The sequence below is a fragment of the Rhinolophus hipposideros genome (assembly GCF_964194185.1).
Source record: "Rhinolophus hipposideros genome assembly, chromosome: 14".
Classification (NCBI taxonomy): domain Eukaryota; kingdom Metazoa; phylum Chordata; class Mammalia; order Chiroptera; family Rhinolophidae; genus Rhinolophus; species Rhinolophus hipposideros.
Window position 1 is genome coordinate 27,321,100 of NC_138060.1, and position 25,186 is coordinate 27,346,285.

A 25,186-nucleotide genomic window follows, 5' to 3' on the forward strand; every position below is an offset into this window, starting at 1 on the left:
ATGAGACTGGCTGTCATTTCCCGCCTTCCTGATTAGAAACAGAAGAAACAGCTTCCTTGGCAGGTTGTTTTTGTGGTATCATTCTGCAGGTGTGCTCCCCAAGCCCTGCCACAATTTCATAAGTGTCTAATTCCAAGAGCGATATTCAAAATATTTAACAACTGGCACAAGACAGACATCAGTTATCAGGTGACATGTTCGTCAGAATAGATGGATTCTGACACACCTGTACGGCTCCAGCAGTGTGAAGGGCTGAATGTTGGCGGTGTTAACCCTTTTTGTTTAATATTTCCAAGACAGTTTCTATTTGCTCTGCTGAATCCTGATGATTCCCACTAGGTAACTCCTCCTCCTCCTTAGTTGTCACTTCAGACAACCCTTCGTGGAATGTGGCACTGCACCCCTCCTTCCTTGCAGCTATCGCTTTTTGTAATTGTATCTGTCTTAAGCTGGGTTCCCCCAGCACCAGACCCCGAGGCAGGATTTGAGTGCCAGGAGTTTACTTGGACGGTGATCCCAGGAAGCACTGGTGTGGGAGTGGGGGAGTGATTTGGGGAAGGGAAGGGAGTGAGTGAGGCAGGCACTGGGGAGCAGGTTTTACTTGGGAAACTGTAGAACAGACCTCAGAGTTGTCCTACTTCATGGGGTGAGGAAGCTGGACATTTTCTTCTGATTCCCAATAATCAGGGATTGTTAACTCCCTGGCGCTTCCAGTTTGCCCTGTGCTCTGACCACAAGAAGACCCTTAGGTGGAGACTCTCAGGATATCATTGTGTGTCCTGCACAGGTGAGAGCTGAGGAGCACTGAGAGACCAGCAGCACCTGCCACAGTCTTCTTGGGTTATTTTTTCATAAATGGCTCCTATCTCACCAAACTCTGTGATTCACGAAGCAAGGACCACTCGGGTCCCCAGCACCGAGGACAGTGCCTGGTGCAGAGAAGTGCTCAGTGAACAGTTTTGAACATATGAAGGCCACACGAGTGAAGGTGGAGCTGGGATTTGCAACCAGGTCTGCCTGATTTCTGGGCCCGAGAGGGAGGTGGTGGGGCAAGCCCGAATGCTGTAGGGCACTGTCAGTTACTAGAACTTGAGATGCTGGCCCCAAAGAGGGCCACAGAGCTGAGAGCTTGTGTTGCAACCCAGTGTAACATCTACCTAATTATTCTACCTTTTAAAACACTTCAGAGGATACCAAATAGCCCTCTGCAGATGCCAGTTTTTACCTCTGCACTGTGCCAGCAAGAACCTACAATGTGCAGGCCCCTGTGCAAGGAAGGCACTTTCCACCCACCATCTGCACCCCACTTTATGGGTGAAAAATGCCTGGCTCAGGGAGGGGAAGCGACTTGCCCAAGGCTGCACCTTTTGCATGATGGTACCACCAGGTTCATCCTGGTTCTGTAAGACCAGAGTCCGGTGGTCTTTCTTCTACCCCTGCTGTTCCTCGCTCAGGCGTCTTTGAAAAGCTGGGGAACATTTCCTCAAGGAGCTGCCTCTCACGAATTCAGCGAAGCCTCCTGATCTGCTTTGCTGTGAAATATCCCAGTACCATGACTTCTAATAGGTTCTTTAATTAATCCTTTCTGCAAACCTTATTTTGATTAATTAAATGTAATCAGAGGACTGGTTTGCGGAGAGACTCAGTTCCTGCTTGGGCCTCTTGGGTGGTGTGAGAACATGTGGGGCTTCTTACCTGAAGGATGTTGGCAATTAGAGCCCATTTCGACTGGCTGGTATGAGCTGACTGCCTTGGAGAACATCAATTAGCTGAGCGGTAAAATTGTGCTGAGAGTTACAGGTTACCAAGGGGACCTGTGGTCAATGCCAGAATTTAAGTGGCTCTAGTCTTCGGCGATCAGCTTTCCTGAATCGCAGCCACGTCTGGGCCTGGTAATTATTGGCAGGCTGATTTGGCCTCTTCCCTTACGAAGAATGACTTCCTAATCGCCAGCTGCTGGGGAGGAGAACTTCCTGGCACCGACGCAGGTACACCTGGTGGAGGTGCCAGATGCTGGCAGGCACACACGGGCATAGCTGCTGTGGGCCTATAGCCAGAGAGATGGCATAGGGCGTAAACTGGGCTGAGCCTAAACTCCCCTGGGAAGAGCAGAGGGTCTCAGGGCAGCCCTGGAGAGCACCGGAACACCAAGCCCTTCTTGAGAGGTTGAACATTATCTCCGAAGGGATACCTGGCCTCGGAAGAAAAAGGAGCCCCTGCTAGTGCCAGAATCAGAGCTAAGACTCACAACAGTGTTTCCTGAGCACCTACTATGCACCGAGTACTGCTCTAGGAAGCAAGTCAGTCAACCCTCTCTCTAAGAGGAAACTGAGGCTTGGAGAGGTGAGGTGATTTGCCCACACATCTGAGATTTACATCCAGACAGTCTGCTTCCAAGTCGCCTGCTTTACATACAACAGCACTTCTCAGTGTTGCTCTGAAGACCCCTAGGGTCCTAAGACCTTTCAGGAGATCTACAAGGTGTTCACTTTACTAACTATGTATCTGTGTGAGGCCAGATTATCTTCCTACTTTAACTAAAATCGAATTTGTTGATTAAATGTAGAAGCAGATAAGAAAATCCAGGTGTCTCCTATTAAGTCAGATATTTAAAACATTTGTACACATATAAACCAATGCCATTCCTCTCTCTAAAATTTTTTGGAAACTATATTGTCCATAAAATATTGTATTTTTGTTAGCACGTAGTGGATTAATTCGTTATTTTGAAATGAACAAATAAACATTTAAAAAATTCTCATTTTCAAGGAAACCATCACAAAAATGAAAAGACAACCTACTGAATGGGAGATGATATTTGTTGATGATATATCTGATAAGGGATTAATATCAAAATTTATAAAGAACTCATGCAACTCAACACCAAAAAAACCAACAATCCAATTAAAAAGTAGGCAGAGGACCTGAACAGATATTTCTCCAAAGAGGACATACAGATGGCCAATAGACATATGAAAAGATGCTCAACATCGCTAATCATCAGAGAAATGCAAATTAACACCACAATGAGATGTCATCTCACATTTCTTCAGAATGGCCATCACTAATAAATCAACAAATAACAAGTGGTGGCAAGCATGTGGAGAAAAGGGAACCCTCGTGCACTGTTGGTGAGATTGCAAATTGGTACAGTCATTATGGAAAACAATACGGAGTTTCCCCAAAAAATTAAAATTAAAACTATCTTATGATGAAGAAATTCAACATCTAGGTATTTGAAGAAATCCAAAACATTAATTAGAAAATATATATGCACCCCTATATTCATTGCAGAATTATTTACAATAGCCAAGATATGGAAGCAACCTAAGTGACCATCAACAGACATTTGGATAAAGAAGAGGTGGTACAAGACATCAAAGATGGTGGAGTGGATAAACCCTGTGCCTGTGTCTTTCTGTGAACACATTAAAATTACAACTAAATTATAGAGCAATCAACCTGGAAAACCATCTGAAGTCTAGCTGAACATAAGACTTATGACTAAACATATAAAAAAGAAGCCACGTCGGGAGGGGGTGGGGACAGAGACATGGAAAGGGCCCCAAACCTTTGTGTGGCTGTTGAGAATCGGGAGGGATATCTCGGCTGTGGAGGTTCCTCCCAGAGGAGTGAGCCTCCCTAGCCCCCCACACCAGGCTCCCCAGCCCAGAGTACTGGTGCCAGGAAAAGGAGCCCCCACATCTGGCTGTGAATAACAGTGGGGATTCCGACTCTCTGGATGGGACGGAAGGCTGTGGGAAACCCAGAGGTCCTCTTAAACAGCCCGCACACAGACTCGCTCGCTTACAGCACTCACCTTGAGCTCCAGCGGAGAGATGGCGACTTGGGAGTCATCAGAGACATATGGGGTGGGGGTGGGAGGCAGACTGAAGTGTGTGGCTTCAGAGGGAAGACAGGAGGACAGTTGGCATTGCCTCTTTGTGGGGTCCTTCTCTCTTGCAGCCAGCAGGCAGGCACAGTCTTTCCTGTGTTGAACCCTCCCTCTACGATTATGGTCAAATCTGAATCTGATTGGCCTGATGAGCTCTGCTGCTCCACCCTGCTGACTCACTGGGGCCCTGCCCCATGCAACTCTCCCAACGCCCAAGGCACTTTCTCTGCCAGCAGCCAGCCCTACCTGCATTGCACTGTTTCTTGGAAAACTATGGGGGTCTGGCAGGCCCCGGGCAGGCAGCGACTGGCTTCAGTGTGCTCTGAGACTTTTGCTGAATCACTCCAGGCTCAGCACTGGCATCAAACCAGAATTTACATTAACCTGGAGACCACAAATCTTCCCACTCTAGTGATTCCCTGAGACTGTGCCTCACCAACTTGCCTACCACACCAGGCTCTATCAGTGGCTGAACCTTAAGGTAAGCTGGCAGGTGGCAGCAAGCCTTGGGGTGTCCTGGCTTTTTGCAATGCTACCCCAGGCCTGGTAGTGGTGGCAGACATCCTTGGTTCATAGTGTGGCCACTCCCACACACCTCCAAGTACAGCACAGGCAGTGAATAACTGTGGATCGCTTTGTAGCTCCTATCAGGTAGTACCCGAACAGTCACATGTGGTGGGTGACCTGGACCTGCATCAGAGGCCCTCCCAAGAGTCCCCAGCACCAACATACTTGGAGGTTGGCGTCAGACCACATCAGAACACTGCCTAATTAGCCCCACAAGCAACATACACAAAGAATGGTCTCAATAGTCACCAGAGCCCACTGGGGCCAATCCCACTTAGTCGGGTAACCCCCCCCCCCCCCGCACAGCAGCCCATAAGCTGTGGATGTGGCCAAACCCCACAGTCAGTCAGCCTAAGGGTCAATCCCACCCACTGACATGCCAGTAACAATCAAGGTTCAACTATAACAGGATGGCCCACAAGGGACACTCCTGGAGCTCCCAGAGCAGGGAGACTGTGCCACTGGGCTCCACAGAACACCTGCTACATAAGGCCACCAGGCCAAGACTGGGAGACACAGCAGATCTACCTAACACATAGAAACAAACACAGAAAGACAGCCAAAATCAGGAAACAAAGAAATGCGTCCCAAATGAGAGAACAGGAGAAAAACTGAGAAAAAGAAGTAAATGAAACTGAGAAAAAGAAGTAAAGGAAATTGAAACCTACCAGAGACAGGAGTAAAAAATGGTTATAAGAATGCTCAAGAAACTTAGTAAGAACTTCAACAAAGAGATGGCAAGCATATAAAAGGACATAGAACCATTTTTTAAAAACAGTCAGAAGTGAAGAATACAGTAACTGAAATGAAGAATGCAGTAGAAGGAATCACCAGCAGAAAAGATGAAGCAGAGGATCGAATCAGTGATTTGGAATACAAGGTAGTAGAAAATACCCAATTGGAACAGCAAAAAGAAAAAAGAATCAAAAAAAGAAAGACAATGAGGAGAGTTGAAGAGACCTCTGGGACAACATCAAGCATAACAACATATGCATCATAGGGATACCAGAAGGGGAAAAGAGAAAGCAAAAGATTGAGAACCTATTTGAAGAAATAATGACAGAAAACTTTCCTAACCTGGTGAAGGAAATAGACATGGTGAAGGAAGCACAGAGAGTCCCAAACAGGATGAACCCCAACAGGCCCATACCTAGACACATTATCATTAAAATGACAAAGAGAGAATCCTAAAATCAGTAAGATAAAGACAACTAGTAACTAAAATCCTAAAATCAGTAAGATAAAGACAACTAGTAACTTTAGTAATTTATAAGGGAGCTCCCATAAGACTGTTACCTGTTTTCCTGTCACCTCTTCCTCCAAAATCATAACTGCTCTTGTCAATAACTAATATTTCTTATGGCCCATCAGGGCCCTTTTCTACCTCTGGCTGTTGCTTGGTGGACTCCAGATACTGACTTTCTTGGCTTTTGGGTTCTCCCCTGTTTGCCCTCCAGACCTCTTCTCTGTCCTGTCTGCATCCAGTAGGCCAATCTCTACAGACTGCTCCTCTTCCCCCAGACTCTGGTGTGGTTAGGAGATCAGAGACAGGGAGAAGAGGAATACTGGGGTCCATTCTTCCTATGCTACAGCTCCTGTGGGACCGCTCATCCTCATAGCCCCAGCTCTCTCTGGGTTCTGGCAATGCGGCCCTCTTCTTTGTCTATTCAGCCTGCAGAGCAGTAACGGCTCCCCAATGTTGCTCACCTCAGGGTGCTGCACTATCTCATGTGCTTTTTTTAAACCCTGTCCTCCCCATGATTAAAAGTCTCCTCATTAAGCTCTCTTTAGGTATCCTTTGCAATGGGCAGCTGTTTCCTGGGGGCTGTGATGGACACAGCCTGACTAATAGACATAATAATACCATAGTGAAGTCAGAGGCCAGTCTGGCTTGTAGAATCATGGGAGACTTTAATAACCTCCTTATCCCCATGAATACCAAAGGAAATATTATAGTTATTATTATTACTGAAGCTACATTTACTGAGCACTCACTATGTGCTGCCCACTGAACTCAGAACTTGAGATATGCTATCACATGTAATCCCCACAATGATTTTATCAGGTAAGTATTGAGGTTATTCCCATTTTACGGATGAGGTACTGAGGTTCAGAGAAGGAAAGACACTTGGTTAGGATCACACAGCTAGTGTGTTGCCAAACCAAGATTAAAACCCAGTTCTGTATGATCTCAAAACCCAGGCTCTTAACCTCTACACTATAGATTGTGTGACAGAATCCAATTTTGAATTGAGATTTAAATTCTGCTTCTATCTTGCCTTCCCAGCAGCCTTCTTCACTCTCATTTGGCATTGCTTCTCAGCAGAGCCTTCCTCTTTCTCGACAGCACCAGTTCCTGCTCCTATGCGAGCCTCTTACACCCAAGCCCAGGGCAACCTCTGGAAGGAGAGGGCGCCTCTCTATGTCCCTTCTGCTTCTCCCATGACCCCATCTATGAACTGAGAGTCAGACAGAGAGCCTGACTTGAATGGTGCCTTCATATTAACCATAATAACAGTCATAGCTTACATCTGTTGATCACCTCCAATGCCTGTGTGAGGCACATTACATGCACTGTCTCATTTCATTCTCACAAACAGCTTGGCAATATAGATACTACAGTTATCTCATTTTAAAGATGGGAAAACTGAGGCTCAAAGCTATTACTTGTCCAATGTCAGGCAAGCAACCCACGGACAACTCATGATTCCTGTCTTCCTGACACCTTGTGCTTGACTTCTAAGAGATTCTACCACTATGTAGACACAGTTTCCTAATGAATCACACCGGAGGAAAAGGTATAGTCAACAAGAATAGGCTGTCTCTCCTTGTGTGGCTCACAAGGTCTTGGTGTGTTTGAGGTCTTCTACCTAAAGGGCTTTGTGGAAAGGGTCAGGTACTGGTCAAATATCAGTGTTAATAACTCAAGCTCATTTTTAAAGACAGCCTAGATGTTTCTCTCTGCAGAGCTTGAATGTCTGTGCTTCCCTCTAACCCAGCAACTTCTGTTGATTCTGTATTTTAAATAACTCAGGATTTTTTTTTGGTTGAAGATGGCTAATTGATCATACATGGTTAGCTCCTCTTCTTCCTGAATAAAAACTCAAGGATGATCTCAATATTTCAGGAAATCTTGAAACCTAAACAAGAGACTAAGATAAAGAAACAGAGGGGAAAAAAATAGCCCTAGAGGAAACAGGGATAATTCTGAAAACAAAAAAGGATGTCAAAAAAAAAAAAGAAGAAGAAAGAAAATACCTTGTAATTGGTATCCCCAGAGAAGTAAGATACAATATAGCACCCATAAAACGAGTACAAGATGATATAGAAATGAATCAGTCAGGGAACAAACAAACACTTGGAAATTAAAAATAGAAATGTCAAGCATCTTAGAAATGCACCTTTTCCTTTTCATCCCACTGTCCCAGCCTAAAATTTAGGGCAGCTCTTCTCCTCTTTTACCTGGTCTATTGCAGTTTCCCCATTTCTTCTCCTGACTTTTGAACCCTTACCCACCCTTCTTTTTGCCAGCTGGGTGATCTTTTAAAAACATGGCCTTCCCTATGTTTCCCTTTTTTAAAACCCCTGATGACTTTTCATTTCCTTCAGAATAAAAGCTTTTCATGATCGGGACCTGTGGCAGACACCATTAGCTGCTTTCTCAACAGACATTTCTCCAATTTCTTCTTGGCTTTGTTAAAATATTAAGCAGCCATGCATCTCTGAAGAGGTGAATCTTGATGGGTCTAAGCCAATCATGAAAATTCCATTCTCTTGCCAGTGATCTGTTTGGGGGTGTTTGTATCACTCAATGAAATATGGGATGTCAATGGGGGAAAGATGGGGACTTTGGGGAAAGGTTTACTTATTGATAAAACAAAGGCACCATGGGAAAAAATAATCCCTCTTTTTTCAATATCATAATGTTCTCAACTGATACCTGGAACTCTGACAGCCATTTTGTGACCATGAGGGCACAAGCCTGAGATAGAAGGGGATGAGCCTGGGGATGGCAGAGCAGAAAGATAGATACATCTGATTCCTTGACAATATCATTGAGCCACAAAGAAATAACCAATCCTGAAGGCACCCGACCTCTGGACGTCTTGTTATGTGGGATAATAAAACTGACTCACTATTTAAACCACTTCTAGTTGGGGTTTCTGTTACTTGTGGCGAAAGCCTCCTAACCGCTATAAAACCTGATATTTCAGGCTTGTCATCTGCTACCTCTCAGATCTCATGCTTCCCACCCTTTGCTGTCACTTCTCTTAGCTGTGAATTGCCCCCAAATATTGTCACACTGTTTCTGGCCTCTACCGTTTTTACCCCCACTATTCTGTCTGCCAGGAAAGCCCTTACCCACCTCTCCTTTAACACCCGGCAATTTAATAACATTAGTTTTCCGGGATGTCCTTCCTAACACCTCTGGTTGGGTTGGATGACCCTCCTCTATGTTTTCAGCTCTCCCTTCACAAACTCAACCATCAGGAAGCATGTTGCCCCTACTGAACTGTGAGATACTTGGGAGGGGGTGAGTTACGTCCCTAGCACTCAGGAGGATGCTTCTAGACCCTTTGTGGGTTTGTCAGGTCCTCATATTGCCCCCAAAGTTATGCTCGTGTATATGTGTGGTAGAGTGAGCTGGTTTAAAAGCAGGCTTTGGAGTTCAACAGACCTAGGTCAGAGGCTGAGCTCAAGCACTAACCAGCAGTCCAACAGCTAACAACCTCTCTGTGTCTCAGTCTCCCACTTGCAAAGTGGAGACAGCAAAATCTAGGGCGTCGGGGCCGGCCCCGTGGCTCAGGCGGTTAGAGCTCCGTGCTCCTAACTCCGAAGGCTACCGGTTCGATTCCCACATGGGCCAGTGGGCTCTCAACCACAAGGTTGTCGGTTCAACTCCTCGAGTCCCGCAAGGGATGGTGGGCTCTGCCCCCTGCAACTAAGATTGAACAGGGCAACTTGAGCTGAGCTGCTGCTGAGCTCCCAGATGGCTCAGTTGGTTGGAGCACGTCCTCTCAACCACAAGATTGCCGGTTCGACTCCCACAAGGGATGGTGGGCTGTGCCCCCTGCAACTAAAAAATGGCAACTGGACCTGGAGCTGAGCTGTGCCCTTCACAACTAAGACTGAAAGGACAACAACTTGACTTGGCAAGAAGGCCTGGAAGTACACATTGTTTCCCAATAAAGTACTGTTACCATTCCCCAATAAAATCTTTAAAAAAACAACAACAAAAAAATACCCTAGGGCGTCAATAGCAATGAAATGAACCCTAGGGCGTCAATAGCAATGAAATGAGATGAGCCACGTGAACCATTTAACTCAATGCTTGGCACACATTGTTTATAAATACCAGCTCTTGGGATTATTTATTAGTTTGCATTCAATTCTTGTTGGGGGAAGGGATTTGAACTTTCATCAAATTCTCAAAGGGGTGGTCTATGATGTAGGAGAGTCAAGAACCATTGGTTTGGGAGGAAAAGGGGCAGTGTGGGTTTGCCCACTGGGGTGGGGATATCATAAACACATACACCTTGCTTTTGTAAAATCTGCAGTGAGAGTACGGAGGTAATTGGATTCTCTGGGAGGCCAGATCTTGCCATCGTGAGTCCCAGTTTTATCATCTCTCCCTCAAAGCCCTGGGTACCCTTAACCCCAGGGCTCTCCAAACGCCCCCAAACCTGCTGAGAGCAGAGCCAGCAAGTGGGGCTGCGGTAACCTCTTTTGAGAATGCGCCTCATTACAGCAGAGGGAAGAGGCAGCTGGGACAGAGGGTGGGCAGGGCCTGCAGCCCTTTTATGTCTAGACCTGATGGCTCAGGGAAATCACACATCTGAAGACAGCATTGGTAATGTAAAGTTTCGGCTTCTTCGGCCCTCTCTGTAGTTGGTCCTCCTAGTAGCCAAGAGAGGGTGGATCGGAACATGAGGCCCAGTGAGCTGAGGGCAGAGGCAGGAGTAATGGACGCACACGCCTCTGTGCTCCAAACCCTTGTGGGGTGGTGGGCAGAAGAGCACACTTGATGTCAGGCAAACCAGGACGGGTCCTGGTTCTGCCATTTTCAAGCTATGGTGTTAGGCAAATTGTTCTACTCTCTGCACCCCAGTTTCCTCATTAGTAGGAGGGTATAAATAATCATACCTGAACCCCCACTCCCTTACCTTGAAGAGAAATCATTTCTACGGTCAGCTCTGATCATGTCACTGTCCTGCTGACATCCTTCAGCAACACTCCCAGGCCCTCAGGACAAAGGCTACGTTCCTTGTCCTGTCATTCAAGGCCCTTGTTGAAATAGATGCTGCCCATTGCCTGGCTCAAGTTCCACTACCCGCCCCATCCAGTCACACTGTACAGACCAAACGATTTCTCTTCTTGGCCAACACAATACTGCCTCTTTTTGACCAGGAAAATCCCAGCTTCAGACTTAACTCAGGTACCTGTTCCTCCAGGAAATCTATGACCTCCTCGCTCATTGTATTAGGCAAGTCCTCTGGGCTCCCATCTGCCAGAGATGGATGGACCTGGCCCCAGAATCCTAGGGTTCATCCACAGCAGCACATCTCAAGATGTGGTCCAGCATCATCTGGAAACTATGAGAAATATAAATTCTTGGACCCCACCTTCAGTCCTGCTGAATCAGAAACTCTGGGATTGGGACCCAGTGATTTGTGCTGTAAAAAGCCCTCCAGGGAATTTTGATCCTCAGGTTTGAGAACTATTGGTCTAATGCGGTCCTCTGGAACCATGTGAGATTCCTGTGTTTGAAGTACCTCAATATCAACTTCCACAGGGTCCCAACTCCAGCACCTGCTGCAGAAGGAAGAGGCCCTGGGCTGAGCGGTTGGCTCCCCTGGGTGCCTAAAGCTAAAGGAGTTGTTATAGATGAGAATTTTCCCCATCACATCCCCTTCCTGGAAACACTCAACCAATTTCAAATTGTAACTTTCTTTTATTGGCAAAGAAGAAATTTCAGCACCTATTTCATTTATTTCTCATCAACCTCTTATCCATCCCAATCCAGCCAGGCTGGGCCCTGCTGGGCTTGAGAATCAAACTACCGGTCATCTACTGCTTCAGGAAAATGCTGTAAATTTCATGTGGCTCCTCTCAACCATGCCAAATATTGTCTGGAAAAATACTTATTTTCTCCTCTTCTCTTGCCCAGCACCCCACCAGTGTGGTTCAGAAAGTAGTGAAGGTCTTAGTAGTCCAAATGTTTTCTGAACCTGGTCTCCTCTCAACAGAAGAGTCATGTCCCTCAACTCCCTTCCCCCCACTTCTAGAATCTGCTAACCTTTCATACTAGAAGTTCTTCTCGGTATCTAACCCAACCTTTTCTTGCTCCAAACCAGCCTATGACATAAAAACAACAAGTAATTTAAACTCTGTTTTATAGCTCTGGGAACTAACAAAGGGGCAAGCACACGATAGGCACGCAATAAGTGTTAGTTTAGAAAATGAGCAAACAGGAAGATTGATAATAACAAAATCTGACAATTGAAAATGAACATTTACTCTGAGGATTATGTTAAGCGTCTCAGATATATTCAAATTCTCAACAACCTAATGAGATAGATCCTAATTTATTCCCATTTTTTTATATGGAGAAACTGGGGCTCAGAGAGATTAAGCAATTTGCCTAAGGTCACACAGCAAATATGACAGAAGCAGCATTTGAACCTATGTGAATTAATTGTGTAATTGAGGGCTCACCTCCTGGATAGCGCTTTGAGTGTTGCTTTCTGAGGGGGCAGCTGTTGCAGGAAGCATCTATGTAGCTCCTGGAGATTCATGATCAGTGGGGGCAAGGCTTGAGGCAGAGACAAATGAGGCGGTAACTGTCCTTTGATGAAAGGCTCCTGAAGACTGCTGGGGAGGAGAAGGAGAAAGCCGTCAGGAGCTGAGCACACTGGAGGAGATGTAGGCGTCAAAGGCAGTAAGTACCAACAGGTCTGAGTAAGAGGCCCTTTTTCCAGCACCAGTCGGAGGCTTCTATTAAAGCAAAACTTCAAAACCGAAGACAAATCAGTGAAAGACAGCGCTCGCCTCCCCCTGCTGCCAAAACACAAGGTTGTTGACTTAATAAGCTTCCTTTTTCCCCCTAAGCCTATCATCATTTTTAATATCTTAAATGTACTCAAGTAATAGAGTATCATTAGAATTTTATGTAATATACAGATATGCAGAGAAAATGTTAGAGCCTCCTTTTATGACTCCCACCTCTCAGCATCCTTCTGAAGAGGGAGACACCGTTCACAGTTTGGAGGTGGTTGGCATTGCCTCCCCGGGCATTGCCAGTGAGGATGAGGAAGGGAGTAGTCGAGGTGATGAGACGAGCATGTTACCATGTGGCCATCGCCTCATGATTGTCCTTGTGGGCTGCTCACATGGTGTGTCCGCTTCATACAGTACATCTCCAGATGGGTGCGTCCAAGGAGGAATCTGGACTCTCAGATCTCCACATCCCACACACTGAGGGGTGATGTTTCAAATATGGAAGTGGGGCAGTGTTTTAAAATGTAGATTTTTATTATTATTCAGGTATGGTGAGGCCAACAGATGGAGGCAGAGATAACTGCCATTGAAAAGATAGTTTGTTGCTCACAGTTCCCAATACTGTAATGAATAGTCTTGCTCCTGTCTTTGTGCAGACGTGAGAGTTTTTGTGGGATAGTACACTTAGAAATGAAATTACTAGGACAAAGGGCATGAGCAGTTAAAATTTTTGCAAATACTGCCAATTACTCTACTAAAGGCTGTACCCAATTTATATTCCCCCCTATAGTACATGAGATTTGAGACTACTCATTTCCCTACATAATTCCTAACACTGGATGTTATTAGTCTATAATATTTTTTAAATTAGCCTATTCTTAAAATACACTTTACTTGATTCCAAAAGTTATTTGAGGCAGTTTTTACTCCAAAGCCCATGAAGGAAGCATTCTAAAATCGTGGTTAAATTGTGGGGACTCTAGAGTCAGACTACTTAGGTTCAAATCCCAGCAGCAATACTTAAAGGCTGTGTGACCATGGCAAGTTTCTTAACCTCTCTGTGCATTGGTATGTTTGTAGTAGAATGAGAATAATAAGGTGGTGGTGTATGGGAGCGATAAAAGTGTGCCTCTGAGGTTTCCAAGGATGGGTAGTGTCATTGACTGCCTCAGCTGCTGTGGTCTGAAGGAAGCAACATTAGCATGGAGACTAGGTACCCACAGGCTGCTCCCAGCCAGCAACTGAGGGACTGAGAGCAACAGGCCCTTTCCTGTACGACAGAACTCTCCTTGGGCCTCATTTTATATCTTTCATTTCCTTCTTTGACTTTCTTGCCTCCCTTTTATAAGGATCCTTACAATTACATTCAGGGTCCACCTGGATAATCTCCCATCTCAAGCTCCTCAACTTAATCACAACTGCAAAGTCCCTTTTGCCATATAAGGTAACAGTAACCTGGGGGTCCTGGGGATTGAGTCATGGGCATTTGGGGAGCCATTATCAGCCTGCCACACTACCCACCTTCCCTCTTTGCTTCGCCCAGGGCTCAGACCAGCACGACATTCTGGTGACTCTCTCAGTTGCCTCTAGATAAAGTACAGGGTACCAGTTAAATGTGAATGTCGGGTAAACAACAAATAATTTTTTAACATAAGTATGCATGGGACATATTACACAGGACATACTTATACTAAAAAAGTATTCATTGTTTATCTAACACTCAAATTTAACTAGGTGTCCTGTATTTTTGTTTGCTAAATCTGATGACTTTCCTCTAACTCCTTCTCCATTTTCCTTCACAGGTATTTTTCCCAGTAAATCTCTGTCATGTCTAATCCCATACTGGTGTCTACTTCTCAAAGGACCCCAACTAACACATGGTGAGAATGAAATGAGAAAACACACAGAAAGGTCACAGAACAGTGCCTGGTCCCCAGGAAGCAAACATTTGCTCTTAGCAGGTAGGCATGGCCAAATATTACCAGCTGAAGTGTGAGCTGAGGTCTGTCTAACTCCCCAGCCTGTGTGTCATAACCCCCTACCCCCACTCCTACACTTAGTAGGTGCTCGAAACACATTTCATGAGAGATATGTGTATTGTCTGCATGCTTACCGACTTTCTGGAGGACACCAAGGATGGATGGTTGCTGTGGAGAAGTATGAAATGGGGATGAACTTTTCACTAAACGGCCTTTCATCCATTTTGAATTTGTACCAGATAAATGTTATTACCTGTAATAAAACTGCAACATTTTAAAACACTTTTTAAATTGAACTAAATTCATCGCAGTTTTTATATTTTGGCAGCCCAAACTGTGCAGGAGGCCTGAGTTGGAGCCCACTGTGCTGCCTGAGGCCCCACGTTACCTGAGAGGAACTGGCTTGGAGGTAGCAAGGGTCCCCACTATCTCCTATGTTCCTGAAGGCACTTTTGCAAGGCCAAGTTCCTACATCAATGCTAAACCATCACCTTTGATGCTGAATGACTGAGGAGCTCCCCAATCATTCCACTGAAGTGCTCTTGACCCACCTAGGTTCTTCTTTGGGAGGCCAGGAGATTGGCGTGGAGGCAGGGGAGTACCTCCCACCTTCCCTCACATTCCCCCCACTAGCACAGGAGGAGGAGGAGGCAGGGCTTGTGTCAGGGAGTTGGAATCACAGAACCTCAGCATTCAAACACCCTTAAAGGTCAGGGTTGGGTAAAATTCTCCCCAACCTCCCTGACACGTTTCCTCAGTCTATGCTTGCATGCCTCCAGGGATGGATACCTCACTCCTTCAGCAACAGCCTTACCAACCAGCACAGCTCTGACAGGAAGAAAGCATTTACTCTCCCTGAGCTAAGACCTGGTGCCCTGGGATGGCTCTGTGATGTCTTTGGGGGTCCTTGCTCTGTCCTCAGGGCCCCCAGACCATGTGAGCTTGCTGCAGAGTTGCCCCCAGGGTGCCTCCTCCGACTACTCAGTGTTGGCGACTTCCTGGCCTCCTACTTGCCCTGGGCATGCTTAGCCTGGCTCTCTTGCAGGCCGCAGCACCTAGGGATGGGATGGACAGCCAACATGTCTTCAGAAAGCACCTGCTGGGCCAGACCTCAGAGGAAAAGTTGTTTTCTGGGCCTGCGCTGGCTGAGGCCTGAGGAAGCCTGAGCATCTCACACTGAGGCCAGTCAGTGACCCAAGCACTGGGTGTCCACACCCTAGGTCTGCACCTCTCCTGCTTGGACAGGCTTGGATACTCTCAGCCAAAGTTAGAGTGCTGGCACTGGTATCTTTATCTGGGACGCTTCCTTCTGTTAACCTATTCTTTCTTTTAAAAAATGATTTATTTCTGAAAGTGAGAAAAAGATCTGTGAGATCTAGAGGTAGCCGCGCGGACTAGCTCCTTGTGTATTCCCCTGGAGATAGTCAAAGCATGTTCAGCATACACATGCTATCCTTGGCTTGGGAGACCATCCTTTGCCGCTCATTGTGTGCAACCCCAGAAGGCAATCTCTATTGCCTGATCCCACCCTTGGAAGGCCCCTCTCTACTCCCTCCCACGTGTGATGAATGTACCCCTGGCTCTGCACAGAATGATTCTGATGGTACCTGGGTCTCAGTTTTAACAATTTAGCATTTATTTAAATGCATATTAAAGAAAACAAATACATCCAAACTATAATTTCATATGTGCCTAGAATAGGGTTAATATTTAAAAGTGAGTTGTGTTCCAGGTAAATAATAGGCAGTTTGTAGCTAGGGCGAAATTGTACAGGAGGTACAAGGACAACTCAGAAGCTTGGAAATGCTGCTGCCGCCTGTAAAAGGTGAATCGAGAAGGGGAGACACGCTTGACGCCTAGAATGAGCCCCCCGTGGCTGGTAGAGGAAGGCAGAGGCTTTGGGGCTGTGATTCTCAATCTTGGCTGGACATCAGGATCACACGGGCAGCGTTAAAAATCCTGTCCAGGCTGCGTTCCACATCAATCTAAGGGTATGCAACCAGCCTAAGTCCCACCAGGGACAGGTAAGTGCGCCCAGAGCTCCCCTGAGCCTCTCCTAAGACAAAGTGGGGCGCCCCCTGCTGGCAGGAGGAGCCGCATGCTCCCACTCTGGTGAGATTTGCGGCGGGACTCAGGGTCTCAGCTAAATGGGGGAAGAGGTTGGCCAGTTTATATAAGCTCTGCTCCCCTCAGGCTTCATATTAACTGTTAGCAAGAGGAAGCTATTTAAAGCAGGCGGCTGAGGGGCACGTGGGAGGCCACTAGTTCTGGCGCAGGGGCTCAGGACGCAGGCAGAAGACGATGTTCCAAATTCTGATCCTTAAAGTGCCATCCAGGTCAAACCAAATTAGGAGCGGAAGGCAGCGGCCAAACCACGGGGGCGTGGAGGAGACTAACTAAAATGCTTAATGCACTTGGTGATATTCCTATTTTTCTCCCAGCTAATGTTTCACTCACCCCCATGCATTGGTCTTCTGCTCATGAAGTTGATGGTCATTCGTAATTCATCAATGTTTTCATTCAGCAAATAATCCTGGGCCAGGTCCTACGTAGGGCATGGGGGGATAATACCAAAAATAATAACAGCTCACATTTAATGAGCGCTGACCCTGTGTCAGGTATTGTTCTATGCACTTTGCATATATTAACTTATTTAATCATCACACTGTCCTTTGAGGAGTGTCCTTATTTATTATCCCCAGTTGACAGGTGAGGAAACTGATGCACAGAGAGGTTAAATAACTTGCTCAAGTTCTCACAGTTAGGACATGGCTGGTACATGACTAAGACAGCACTCCTTCCTTCGAGAAGCTCATAGTCTAGTGGGACAACAGAGCTGGGAAACATGTATACATATACATATAATTGGGGACTCACAAGAGATGAAGTGCCCCTTCTGTCCGGGAGGGGTAAGGGAGGATAGATAGTGCACTTGGGGTCTTGAATTCAGGGTTCACAGTTCCAAGAAATAACCAATGTGTTTTCAGGTCAAGGAAAGGAGTCCTGCGTGTTCTCTGTTTGCCCCGCCACGAGGAGGGTGGAGGGAGGCAAGGCAGAGGACTGAAGGCACCTGTGTTTGGCCCCTGCCCTGGTCCTCACATCAGCTTGTTCAAGAGGAACAGCGGGTTTTCCAGGTGACCTGTGCCCAGCCTGGGACCTGTCCCAGCACACTCCCTTGGTGGGGAAAAGAGAATGTGAGAAAGCCTTTCATTCGAAGGCCTGAGGCTTCCTATGCTGGCTCCACAAGTCACTTACCATCTCAGAGCTTCAGCTCCCCAATGTGCAAATCGGTGACTGACACCCATCTTACAGGGTCATCATCTTATTCAGGATGTAGCAGGATATTTAGTGGCAGATTGAGCGCAAAAATGGCCATAGTCTCTATCTGCTATAGGCTGAATTTTGTTCTCCCAAAATTCATATGTTGAAGTTCTAATCCCTGGGACCTCAGAATGTGACTGTATTTGGAGATAGAGTCTTTAAAGAGGTAAGTAATTGAAGTGAGACCATTAGGGTGGGCCCTAACCCAATATGATATCTTTCTGAGAAGAGAAAATGTGGACATAGATATGCACAGAGGGAAGACCATGTGAAGACAGGGAGAAGACAGCCATCTGCAGGCCAAGGAGAGAGGCCTCAGAAGAAACCAACCCTGCAGACACCTTGATCTTGGATTTTCAGCCTCCAGAACTGTGAGGAAATACATTTCTATTGTTTAAGTCAGTCAGTCTGTGGTACTTTGTTATGGAAGCCTGCAAGCTGATACCTCCCCCTTTGTGGTTTCTCCCAGAAAGAGGCAGTGGTTCTAGTTCTCCATCCTTGGATCTATGCTGGTCTTGTGACTTGCTTTGGCTGATAGGAGGCTAGAAGGCAGCAGAGATGACAGTGTGCCATAACATAACACGTAATGGCTAGTGCAGGTGTTCCTGGTCGAAGGGTGGTGGAGGAGGTGGAGACCTCTCTTTGCAGTCATTCATTCCCTTGGCGAATGCAGAACAATAAAGCCACTGTCATCTTCAGCGCATGGCCTCCAAGGTCGTTCAGGAGTTGATGTCCAGCCAGGAAACGGAAGAGAGAATGGAGAGAGTCCATTTCCTTTCAACCACCTGAGCCTGGATATCACTTTCTCACACCTTCATTGGCAAGAAGCAGTCACACAGCCTCTCCCAGATGCAAGGAGGGCTGGGAAATGTCCTTAGGCGTCAAAAGATCGTGAATGCTTCTGCTTCCTTTCTTTTTGTGAACAAACCCGGGTTGGCCTGCTGGAAGATGAGAGACCACATGGAGGAGAGCTCATTTATCCCAGTCAAAGCCATTCTAGACCAATCAACTCCCAAACATGTGAGAGAGTGATACAGAGAGATGAGAGAGAGAGAGAGAGGGAGAGAGAGAGAGAAGCAGAGAAGCTGAGGCCATGAGATTTCCATCACTACCTTTTCCAATCCAGGGGAGCACTTCCGTGGGCTGAGGTACACACGGTGAATACCTGGGGGGAAGTATCTGCCCTTTCTCACACCAGCCTGCTAAAGTTGGTGACTTGGCAGCCTGGCAGAGGCTCAGCCTGAGGTTTTTTGCGTGGAGTGTAGACCTCGTCTGAGAAACGATCTGAGGCAGAGACGGCCAGCTGTCCACCGGAGACATGTGCTTGTCTTGTGTGGTGTGGAGATGTTGTGGGATATAGCTGCCCAGCCAGGGACATTTCCCAGCCCTCCTTGCATCTGGGAGAGGCTGTGTGACTGCTTCTTGCCACTGAAGGTGTGTGAAAGTGATGTCCAGGTTCAGGTGGTTGAAAGGAAATGGACTCTCTTCATTCTCTCTTCTTCCATTTTCTGGCTGGACATCAACTCCTGAATGACCCTGGAGGCCATGCGCTGAAGATGACAGTGACTTTATTGTTCTGCAATCCTGAAGGGAATGAATGACTGCACAGAGAGGTCTCCAGCTCCTCCGCCACCCATCGACCAGGAACACCTGCCTAGCCATTACATGTTATGTTATGGCACCAAAATCTTGGGGTTGGTTTGTTATAGCAAGTAGCATTATCTTATTTAATATCATATCCGTGGCTTAATAAGAATAACAACAACAGATGACCTTTACTGATTGCCTACTGTATATCAGAAACCATGTGACTTGTGTTAGATGCGCAATCTCAAACTTCACTACAACTCTGCGAGGTATGGACTATTATCATCCCCATTCTATATGGAGGCTGAGAGAGCTTGCCCAAGATCACACATTCCTTCAAAAACATTTATTGAAGGCCTATTATGTATCAGCACCATTTGAGGCTGAGGATACAGCAGCAAACACAAAAAGTTTCCACCTTCGTGCAGCTGGTATCCCAGTGGAAGGGAGGCAATCGATAAACATGTGCACATACGCATAAGTAATGAGGAGAATGAATGCAGGGCACAGGCACAGAGGGTAAAGGGGTGGGGTGCTGGTGAACAGCCAGGAACAAGGTGAGGCAAATAGGGCTCTGAGAGTACAAAAAGGAGGCTGGTGCTTGCACAGTCCTAAGAGTGAGCACCTCTTTAAATTTTGCACCCCAGGTGCCTCGCTTACCTCTCCTGGTCCCAGCTCTGGCCTGGGATGTGTTATTTTGATAGCGTGGTCAGGATGAGGTGATGTTTGCGCAGAGGCCTGAGGAGGAAAGGGAGAGAGGCATTTAGGAATCTGGGAGAAGAGTGTTCTAGGCAGATGCTGGAGGTGGACCATGCTCTGCCCGTGACAGCAGGAGCAGGAAGCCATTGTGCCTGCATACCAGGGCCCCGGGGGAAGGTTGTGAGAGATAAGTCTGAGGGGTACCGGGGCCAGGTCAGGCAGGTCCCTGTGGGCTAATATGAGGACTTTGGTGGGAGCCACAGGAGGGTGCTGAGCACAGGAGGGACGTGGCCTGACTTTGGTCCAGTGGACTCCTCTATCTGCATGGGAGGCAGAGGCTGTAAGGGTGGGGTGGGGGCAAGAGAAGAGGCAGTGAGAGCAGGGAGGAGGCTACTGCAGTCACTCAGGTGAGAGATGGTTGGGTAACAGCGAGGTGAGGAGAAGTGGGCATATTTTAGATCCATTTCAAAGCAAAAGCCGACAAGACTTGCTGATGGATTAGAAGTAAGGTGTGAGAGAAAGAGAGGGGTCAAAGACGACCTTGAGGTTTTTGATTGGTGCACCTGGCTGAATGGAGGAGTCCTTTACTCCAATGGAAGGGCTGTGAAAAAAGCAAATTTGGGAGTTGAGTCCCCCAGAGAAAAGAACCCATGAGCTCTGTTGAAGGCACAAGGCCCGGTGGGAACATGTTCCATGTGCCATGACACTGAGCTCCGGACCATCATTGGGCTCACAGTTGAGCCCCTGCAAGAGAAGGGGGGCTCAACTCATCAGTGCAGGAGCTTCGTAGAGGGAACTGACTCTCACTCAAGGCAGTTGGGGTGCTCACCCTCTTCTGCTGGACAGCAGGAGGGAGTCTCAGAAGGCATCAAACAAGAACCAGGAAAACCAAGTTGGCTTTGGAAACCTGGGATCTTACATGACCATATGGCGCCCCCTGGTGGCTGGCTAGGCTTTTCGCAGCCCTCTGCTCACCCCGTGTACCTACCTACTCCACAGAGTAAAGAGCACATTGTGACAATGAGATCTCCTTCCCAGGCCAGCTCCACTTCCCAGAGGCAACGACTGTTAAGAGTCTGTGTTTCCTTCCAGACATTCAACAAACATCCTTTCAACTGATTCTTACTAAGGGTTTACTACGTATGCCAAGCACACAGTATTTTTGCCTTCTCTATCTCTTCTCAACACAGAAGCCAGAGGTCAGATCCGGTTCCTTCCCTACCTACTCCCAACTCTCCCTTGAGGACCCCGCCATCTCAGAGTAAGGGCCAAAGTCCCTACAATCACCATGACCTGCCCTCTACCCTTGAGCTTTCAGACCTTCCTATAACTCCCTCCCTTGCTCCCTCTGTTCCAGCCACATTACCTTTTTTATTGTAGTAAAATAGACACAATATAATACTTATCATTTTAACCATTCCCAAGTGTACAGTTCAGTGGCATTAAATACATTCACAATGTAATGTAACCAGCACCACTATCTATACCCAAAACTGTTCCCTCAGCCCCCCACAAATTTCTGCATCTATTCAACACCAACACCCACTCCTCCCCTCCCCCCAGACCCTGGTAATCGCTACTCAACTTTCTGTCCCTATGAACTTGCCTCTTCTAGATACTTCATGTAAGTGGAATCATACAGTATTTGTCCTTCTGTGTTGGGCTAATTTTGCTAAGCAGAATGAAAAAGGTCCAAGGGAATGATGTAGCATATATCACGTCATTCCCTTTTATGGCCGAATAATATTTTATTGTACGGATAGATCACATTTTGTTTATCCATTCATCCATTAATGGGCACTTGGGTTGTTCCTACATTTCGGCTATTGTGAATAATGTCGCTATGAGCATGCGTGTTGACCTCATGACTTTTACTTTAACCTGCCAGGCACACCCTGCCTTAGGGACTTTGCACTGGCTGTTCCCTCTGCGTGGAAGTTCTTCCCCAAGAAATCCACATGGCTTATTCCTCACTGCCTTCAGGTCTTTGTTCAAATGGTGCCTTTTCAGGGACCCCTCCCTACTAAATACTGCGACCTGGCACTTCCCATCCCCTTTACTCGATTTTTTTCTTTTTTCTATGCACTTATCACTTTCTAATGTACTATAAAATATACTTCTTGGGTATAGTTATTGTTTAGTGGCTGTGTCTCTCCACTAGAATATCAGCTTCATGAGGTCAAGAAGTGGTTGTCTGGTTTAGCTCAGGCACCCATGTAGCAAGGTGCTCAACACATAGGTTGTTGAATGAAAAACAACACGGGCGTAAGTCAATTTCTGAGTTAAATTGGAGTCACAAGACTAAGGTGTTAGATGCTCTACACATCAAACTCTTCAATATCTTAAATACTTAAAATACCACATGTACACAGATTATTTCAAATCTGTGTTTGAGTTGGGGTTAACTTCTCAACTGACTGGGTGCACATATCTCCAGAGATTTAGCTCAGAGGAATGAGTTCTGAAGCTGCAGACAATCAGTGTGATTTTCTTCTTACAACCTGAGGACCATGCTGAGCCCTTTACTCTCGTCCCTGGCCCTGGGACCCTCTTGGAGGTATGTACAGCACAGTCAGTCGAGGGGGTGAGTGGGAGAAGAAATCCAGTTTGTGACCCACTCACTAGGCACAGGGCTTTGAGTTCTGGCACAGGCCTGCATCCGTGGAAGCAAGAGGGGCCTCTTTCCCTCTTTCCCATTCACCAAAGACCCCAATAGGCTGGCAGTGGCCCTGTTTTGTCAAAGCAGAAGCCAGCCCATAACCTGAAAATTGGGTGGCCTTGCAGTTCACATGTTAATACCATATTTTCTACTTTACAAATCTGTTGAGGCTGCTACTCCCCACCAACCTCCCCCACGAAATTCAATGAATGTGCGAGTAGTTATTATTTGATTCTATTCTGACTTCCCATCTGGCAGGGCCATGACTCTCAAAGATATTTCCATGATACCAGATAGGATCCTCGCATCTCCAATGGCAGTGTCTGACTCAGCTTGACACAACTGCCAAAGCATTTAAATGACACTTCCCTTCCTTTTTCTTTAACAAACATTCACATAGTCCTTCCTATGTGCCAGGCCCTGTTCCAGCTCTGTATTAACCGATTGAATCCTCCAGCCTAGGAGGTAGATGCTATCATTCTCCCATTCTACAGATGAGGAAACTAAAGCTCAGAGAATTTCAGTGACTCAACTGGGACCTCACAGCTATGGGGCTGGGATACAAACCCCAGTTGACTGGCTCTGGAATCTGTGCTTATAATAGTTATGACTGGCTACCTCTTAACTTTTTCTTGTCCTCCTTTTCTCCCTCTTTCCCTACTTATTTCTTTCCCTCTCTTCCCTTTCCTTCTCTTTCTGTCTTTTCTTTCGTCCGTTCTCTGCTTCCTTCCTGACCCTAAGCAGCTGCCACCTGCTTCCCCTGGTCACCACCCAGCCTGGCACACCCTTTGTCAATTCTCCAAACCAGGCCCTCCCCTCTTGTGACCCTGTCAGTCCTTTGGTCATTACTCTGTTTTCCCTGTGCTAGCAGATGGGGTGTGCCAACCTCTGTCCCCTCAACCTACCTGCTCATGACCACAGCAGCAATTGGCAGAGGCCTGCCCTCCCATGACATATGCTTAGCCACATTATGATTTCCCTCTCCTGCACAGGGATTTTAATGTCATGCCAAGACATCTTGTGTTGCTTGAGATGAACTTAAACAATAAGGCGTCAGAAAGAGAGAGAGAGAGACAGAAACAGAGACAGAACTCTAGGACAGAAGGCAAAGGTGAAGGAGCCATTGTCTGAGACTCTACCATTAGATGGGACTCGCTGTAGTGCAGGGAAGTAGTGCCTTAATAGTATCACTCTAGGTGTGAATGAATTTTTCTGTTTCTCAAAGGACACATGTTCTTCCCCATGACCATGCTTTTGCATAGGCTGTTCCCCAGGCCTGGCAAGCGCTCTTGATCATCTCTGCTTGAGGGCTCTGCTCATGTGTTGCTGCCTCTGGGGAACTTTCCCTGAATTCCCCAGGGGGTTTCATCAGCCAGAACATCTGCACACATGCGCACACTTCTCTTTCTCTCTCTTTTCTTTTCTTCCTTTCTCCTTCTCCTTCTTCTTTTTTTTTTAACTAATTGGATTATGTTCCCTGCCAGCTGAGGCCTCCTTGAAGACTGAGACCGTCTTGCATGATTCTCTTCACTTCCTCTATCTCTATGCCTGATACATGGTTGGTCCCTGGAAAATGCTGAGAGATGCAGAAAAGCTCAGAGATCAGGCCTTCACAAAGGAAGGAAAAGTGGGGGTTGTGAAAGGCTCAAGACAAGATGACTCTGGGTTCAGTACTTAATAGCTGCGTGATCTTGGGTAAATTACCTAATCTCTCTGTGCCTCAGATTCCTCACTTACAAAATGAGAATAATATTAGTTTGTACCACATAGGGTTATATGAGGATTAAATGAGTTAAAACATGTAAAGCACATAGAACAGTGACTGGCACATGCAAATCACTCAGTGAATATTAGTCATTATTACTAATATTAAAATAGAATTAATAATAGAGTTGCCCAAAGGATTTAAATAATGAAAGTACTTTTGATAAACTGTAAAGCATACAGGAAGATCTTTGCCACCATCATTCTTAAAAATATCAATAGAATAGCAGTGGCTGATCCAGCATGATTTCCGGAATTAATTCACAAGCTGCCGGCCACATTGCTACTTTTTTGAGCAAATGAAATGGTGAATGCGACACTGGCTTTTGTAAATGATAGAATAACAGGCAAAATCATGATGGTTTAATAAAAGGTTCATCACCTGACTCCAAACATAGTCCTGCTGATAAGTGTGGCCAGTTCTTGGACTTATCCGGCTCCATACATTCAAGAAGGTGTTTTCACTCTTTTGGTTACTCAGAGACGAGGCAGGAGCTGGCGGTGGGTAGGTAGAGCTGGGACTGATGCTTTGCTTCTGACAGGTTGGCAAGTCTCTTGTCTGTGCCAATACACAAAGGGGAGTCACTGTCTACTCCTACCAACCCTGTAAAGTTAAAAAACATACATATTTTTTGGACTATCAGACTGAAAAAAATAAAGGAGCTTGAAAGTCTTTAGAACCCATTTTATCTGTTTAGATGGGAAAACTGAGGCCAG

General features: G+C 46.4%; 1 protein-coding gene across 1 annotated transcript; it reads right to left on the bottom strand.

Annotated features, from left to right (window-relative positions):
• Window positions 1-9,811: 9,811 nt before the first annotated feature.
• Window positions 9,812-25,029, bottom strand: LOC308507137 (uncharacterized protein). Its single transcript, XM_081071658.1, has 6 exons — window positions 24,852-25,029; window positions 20,008-20,085; window positions 16,897-16,984; window positions 14,574-14,703; window positions 12,179-12,334; window positions 9,812-10,360 (listed from the first exon to the last, which is right to left on the bottom strand). Exons 3-6 carry the CDS (start codon window positions 16,934-16,936, stop codon window positions 10,291-10,293), a joined length of 396 nt encoding a protein of 131 aa, XP_080927784.1. The 5' UTR covers window positions 16,937-16,984; window positions 20,008-20,085; window positions 24,852-25,029; the 3' UTR covers window positions 9,812-10,290.
• Between the last annotated feature and the right edge of the window lie 157 nt (window positions 25,030-25,186).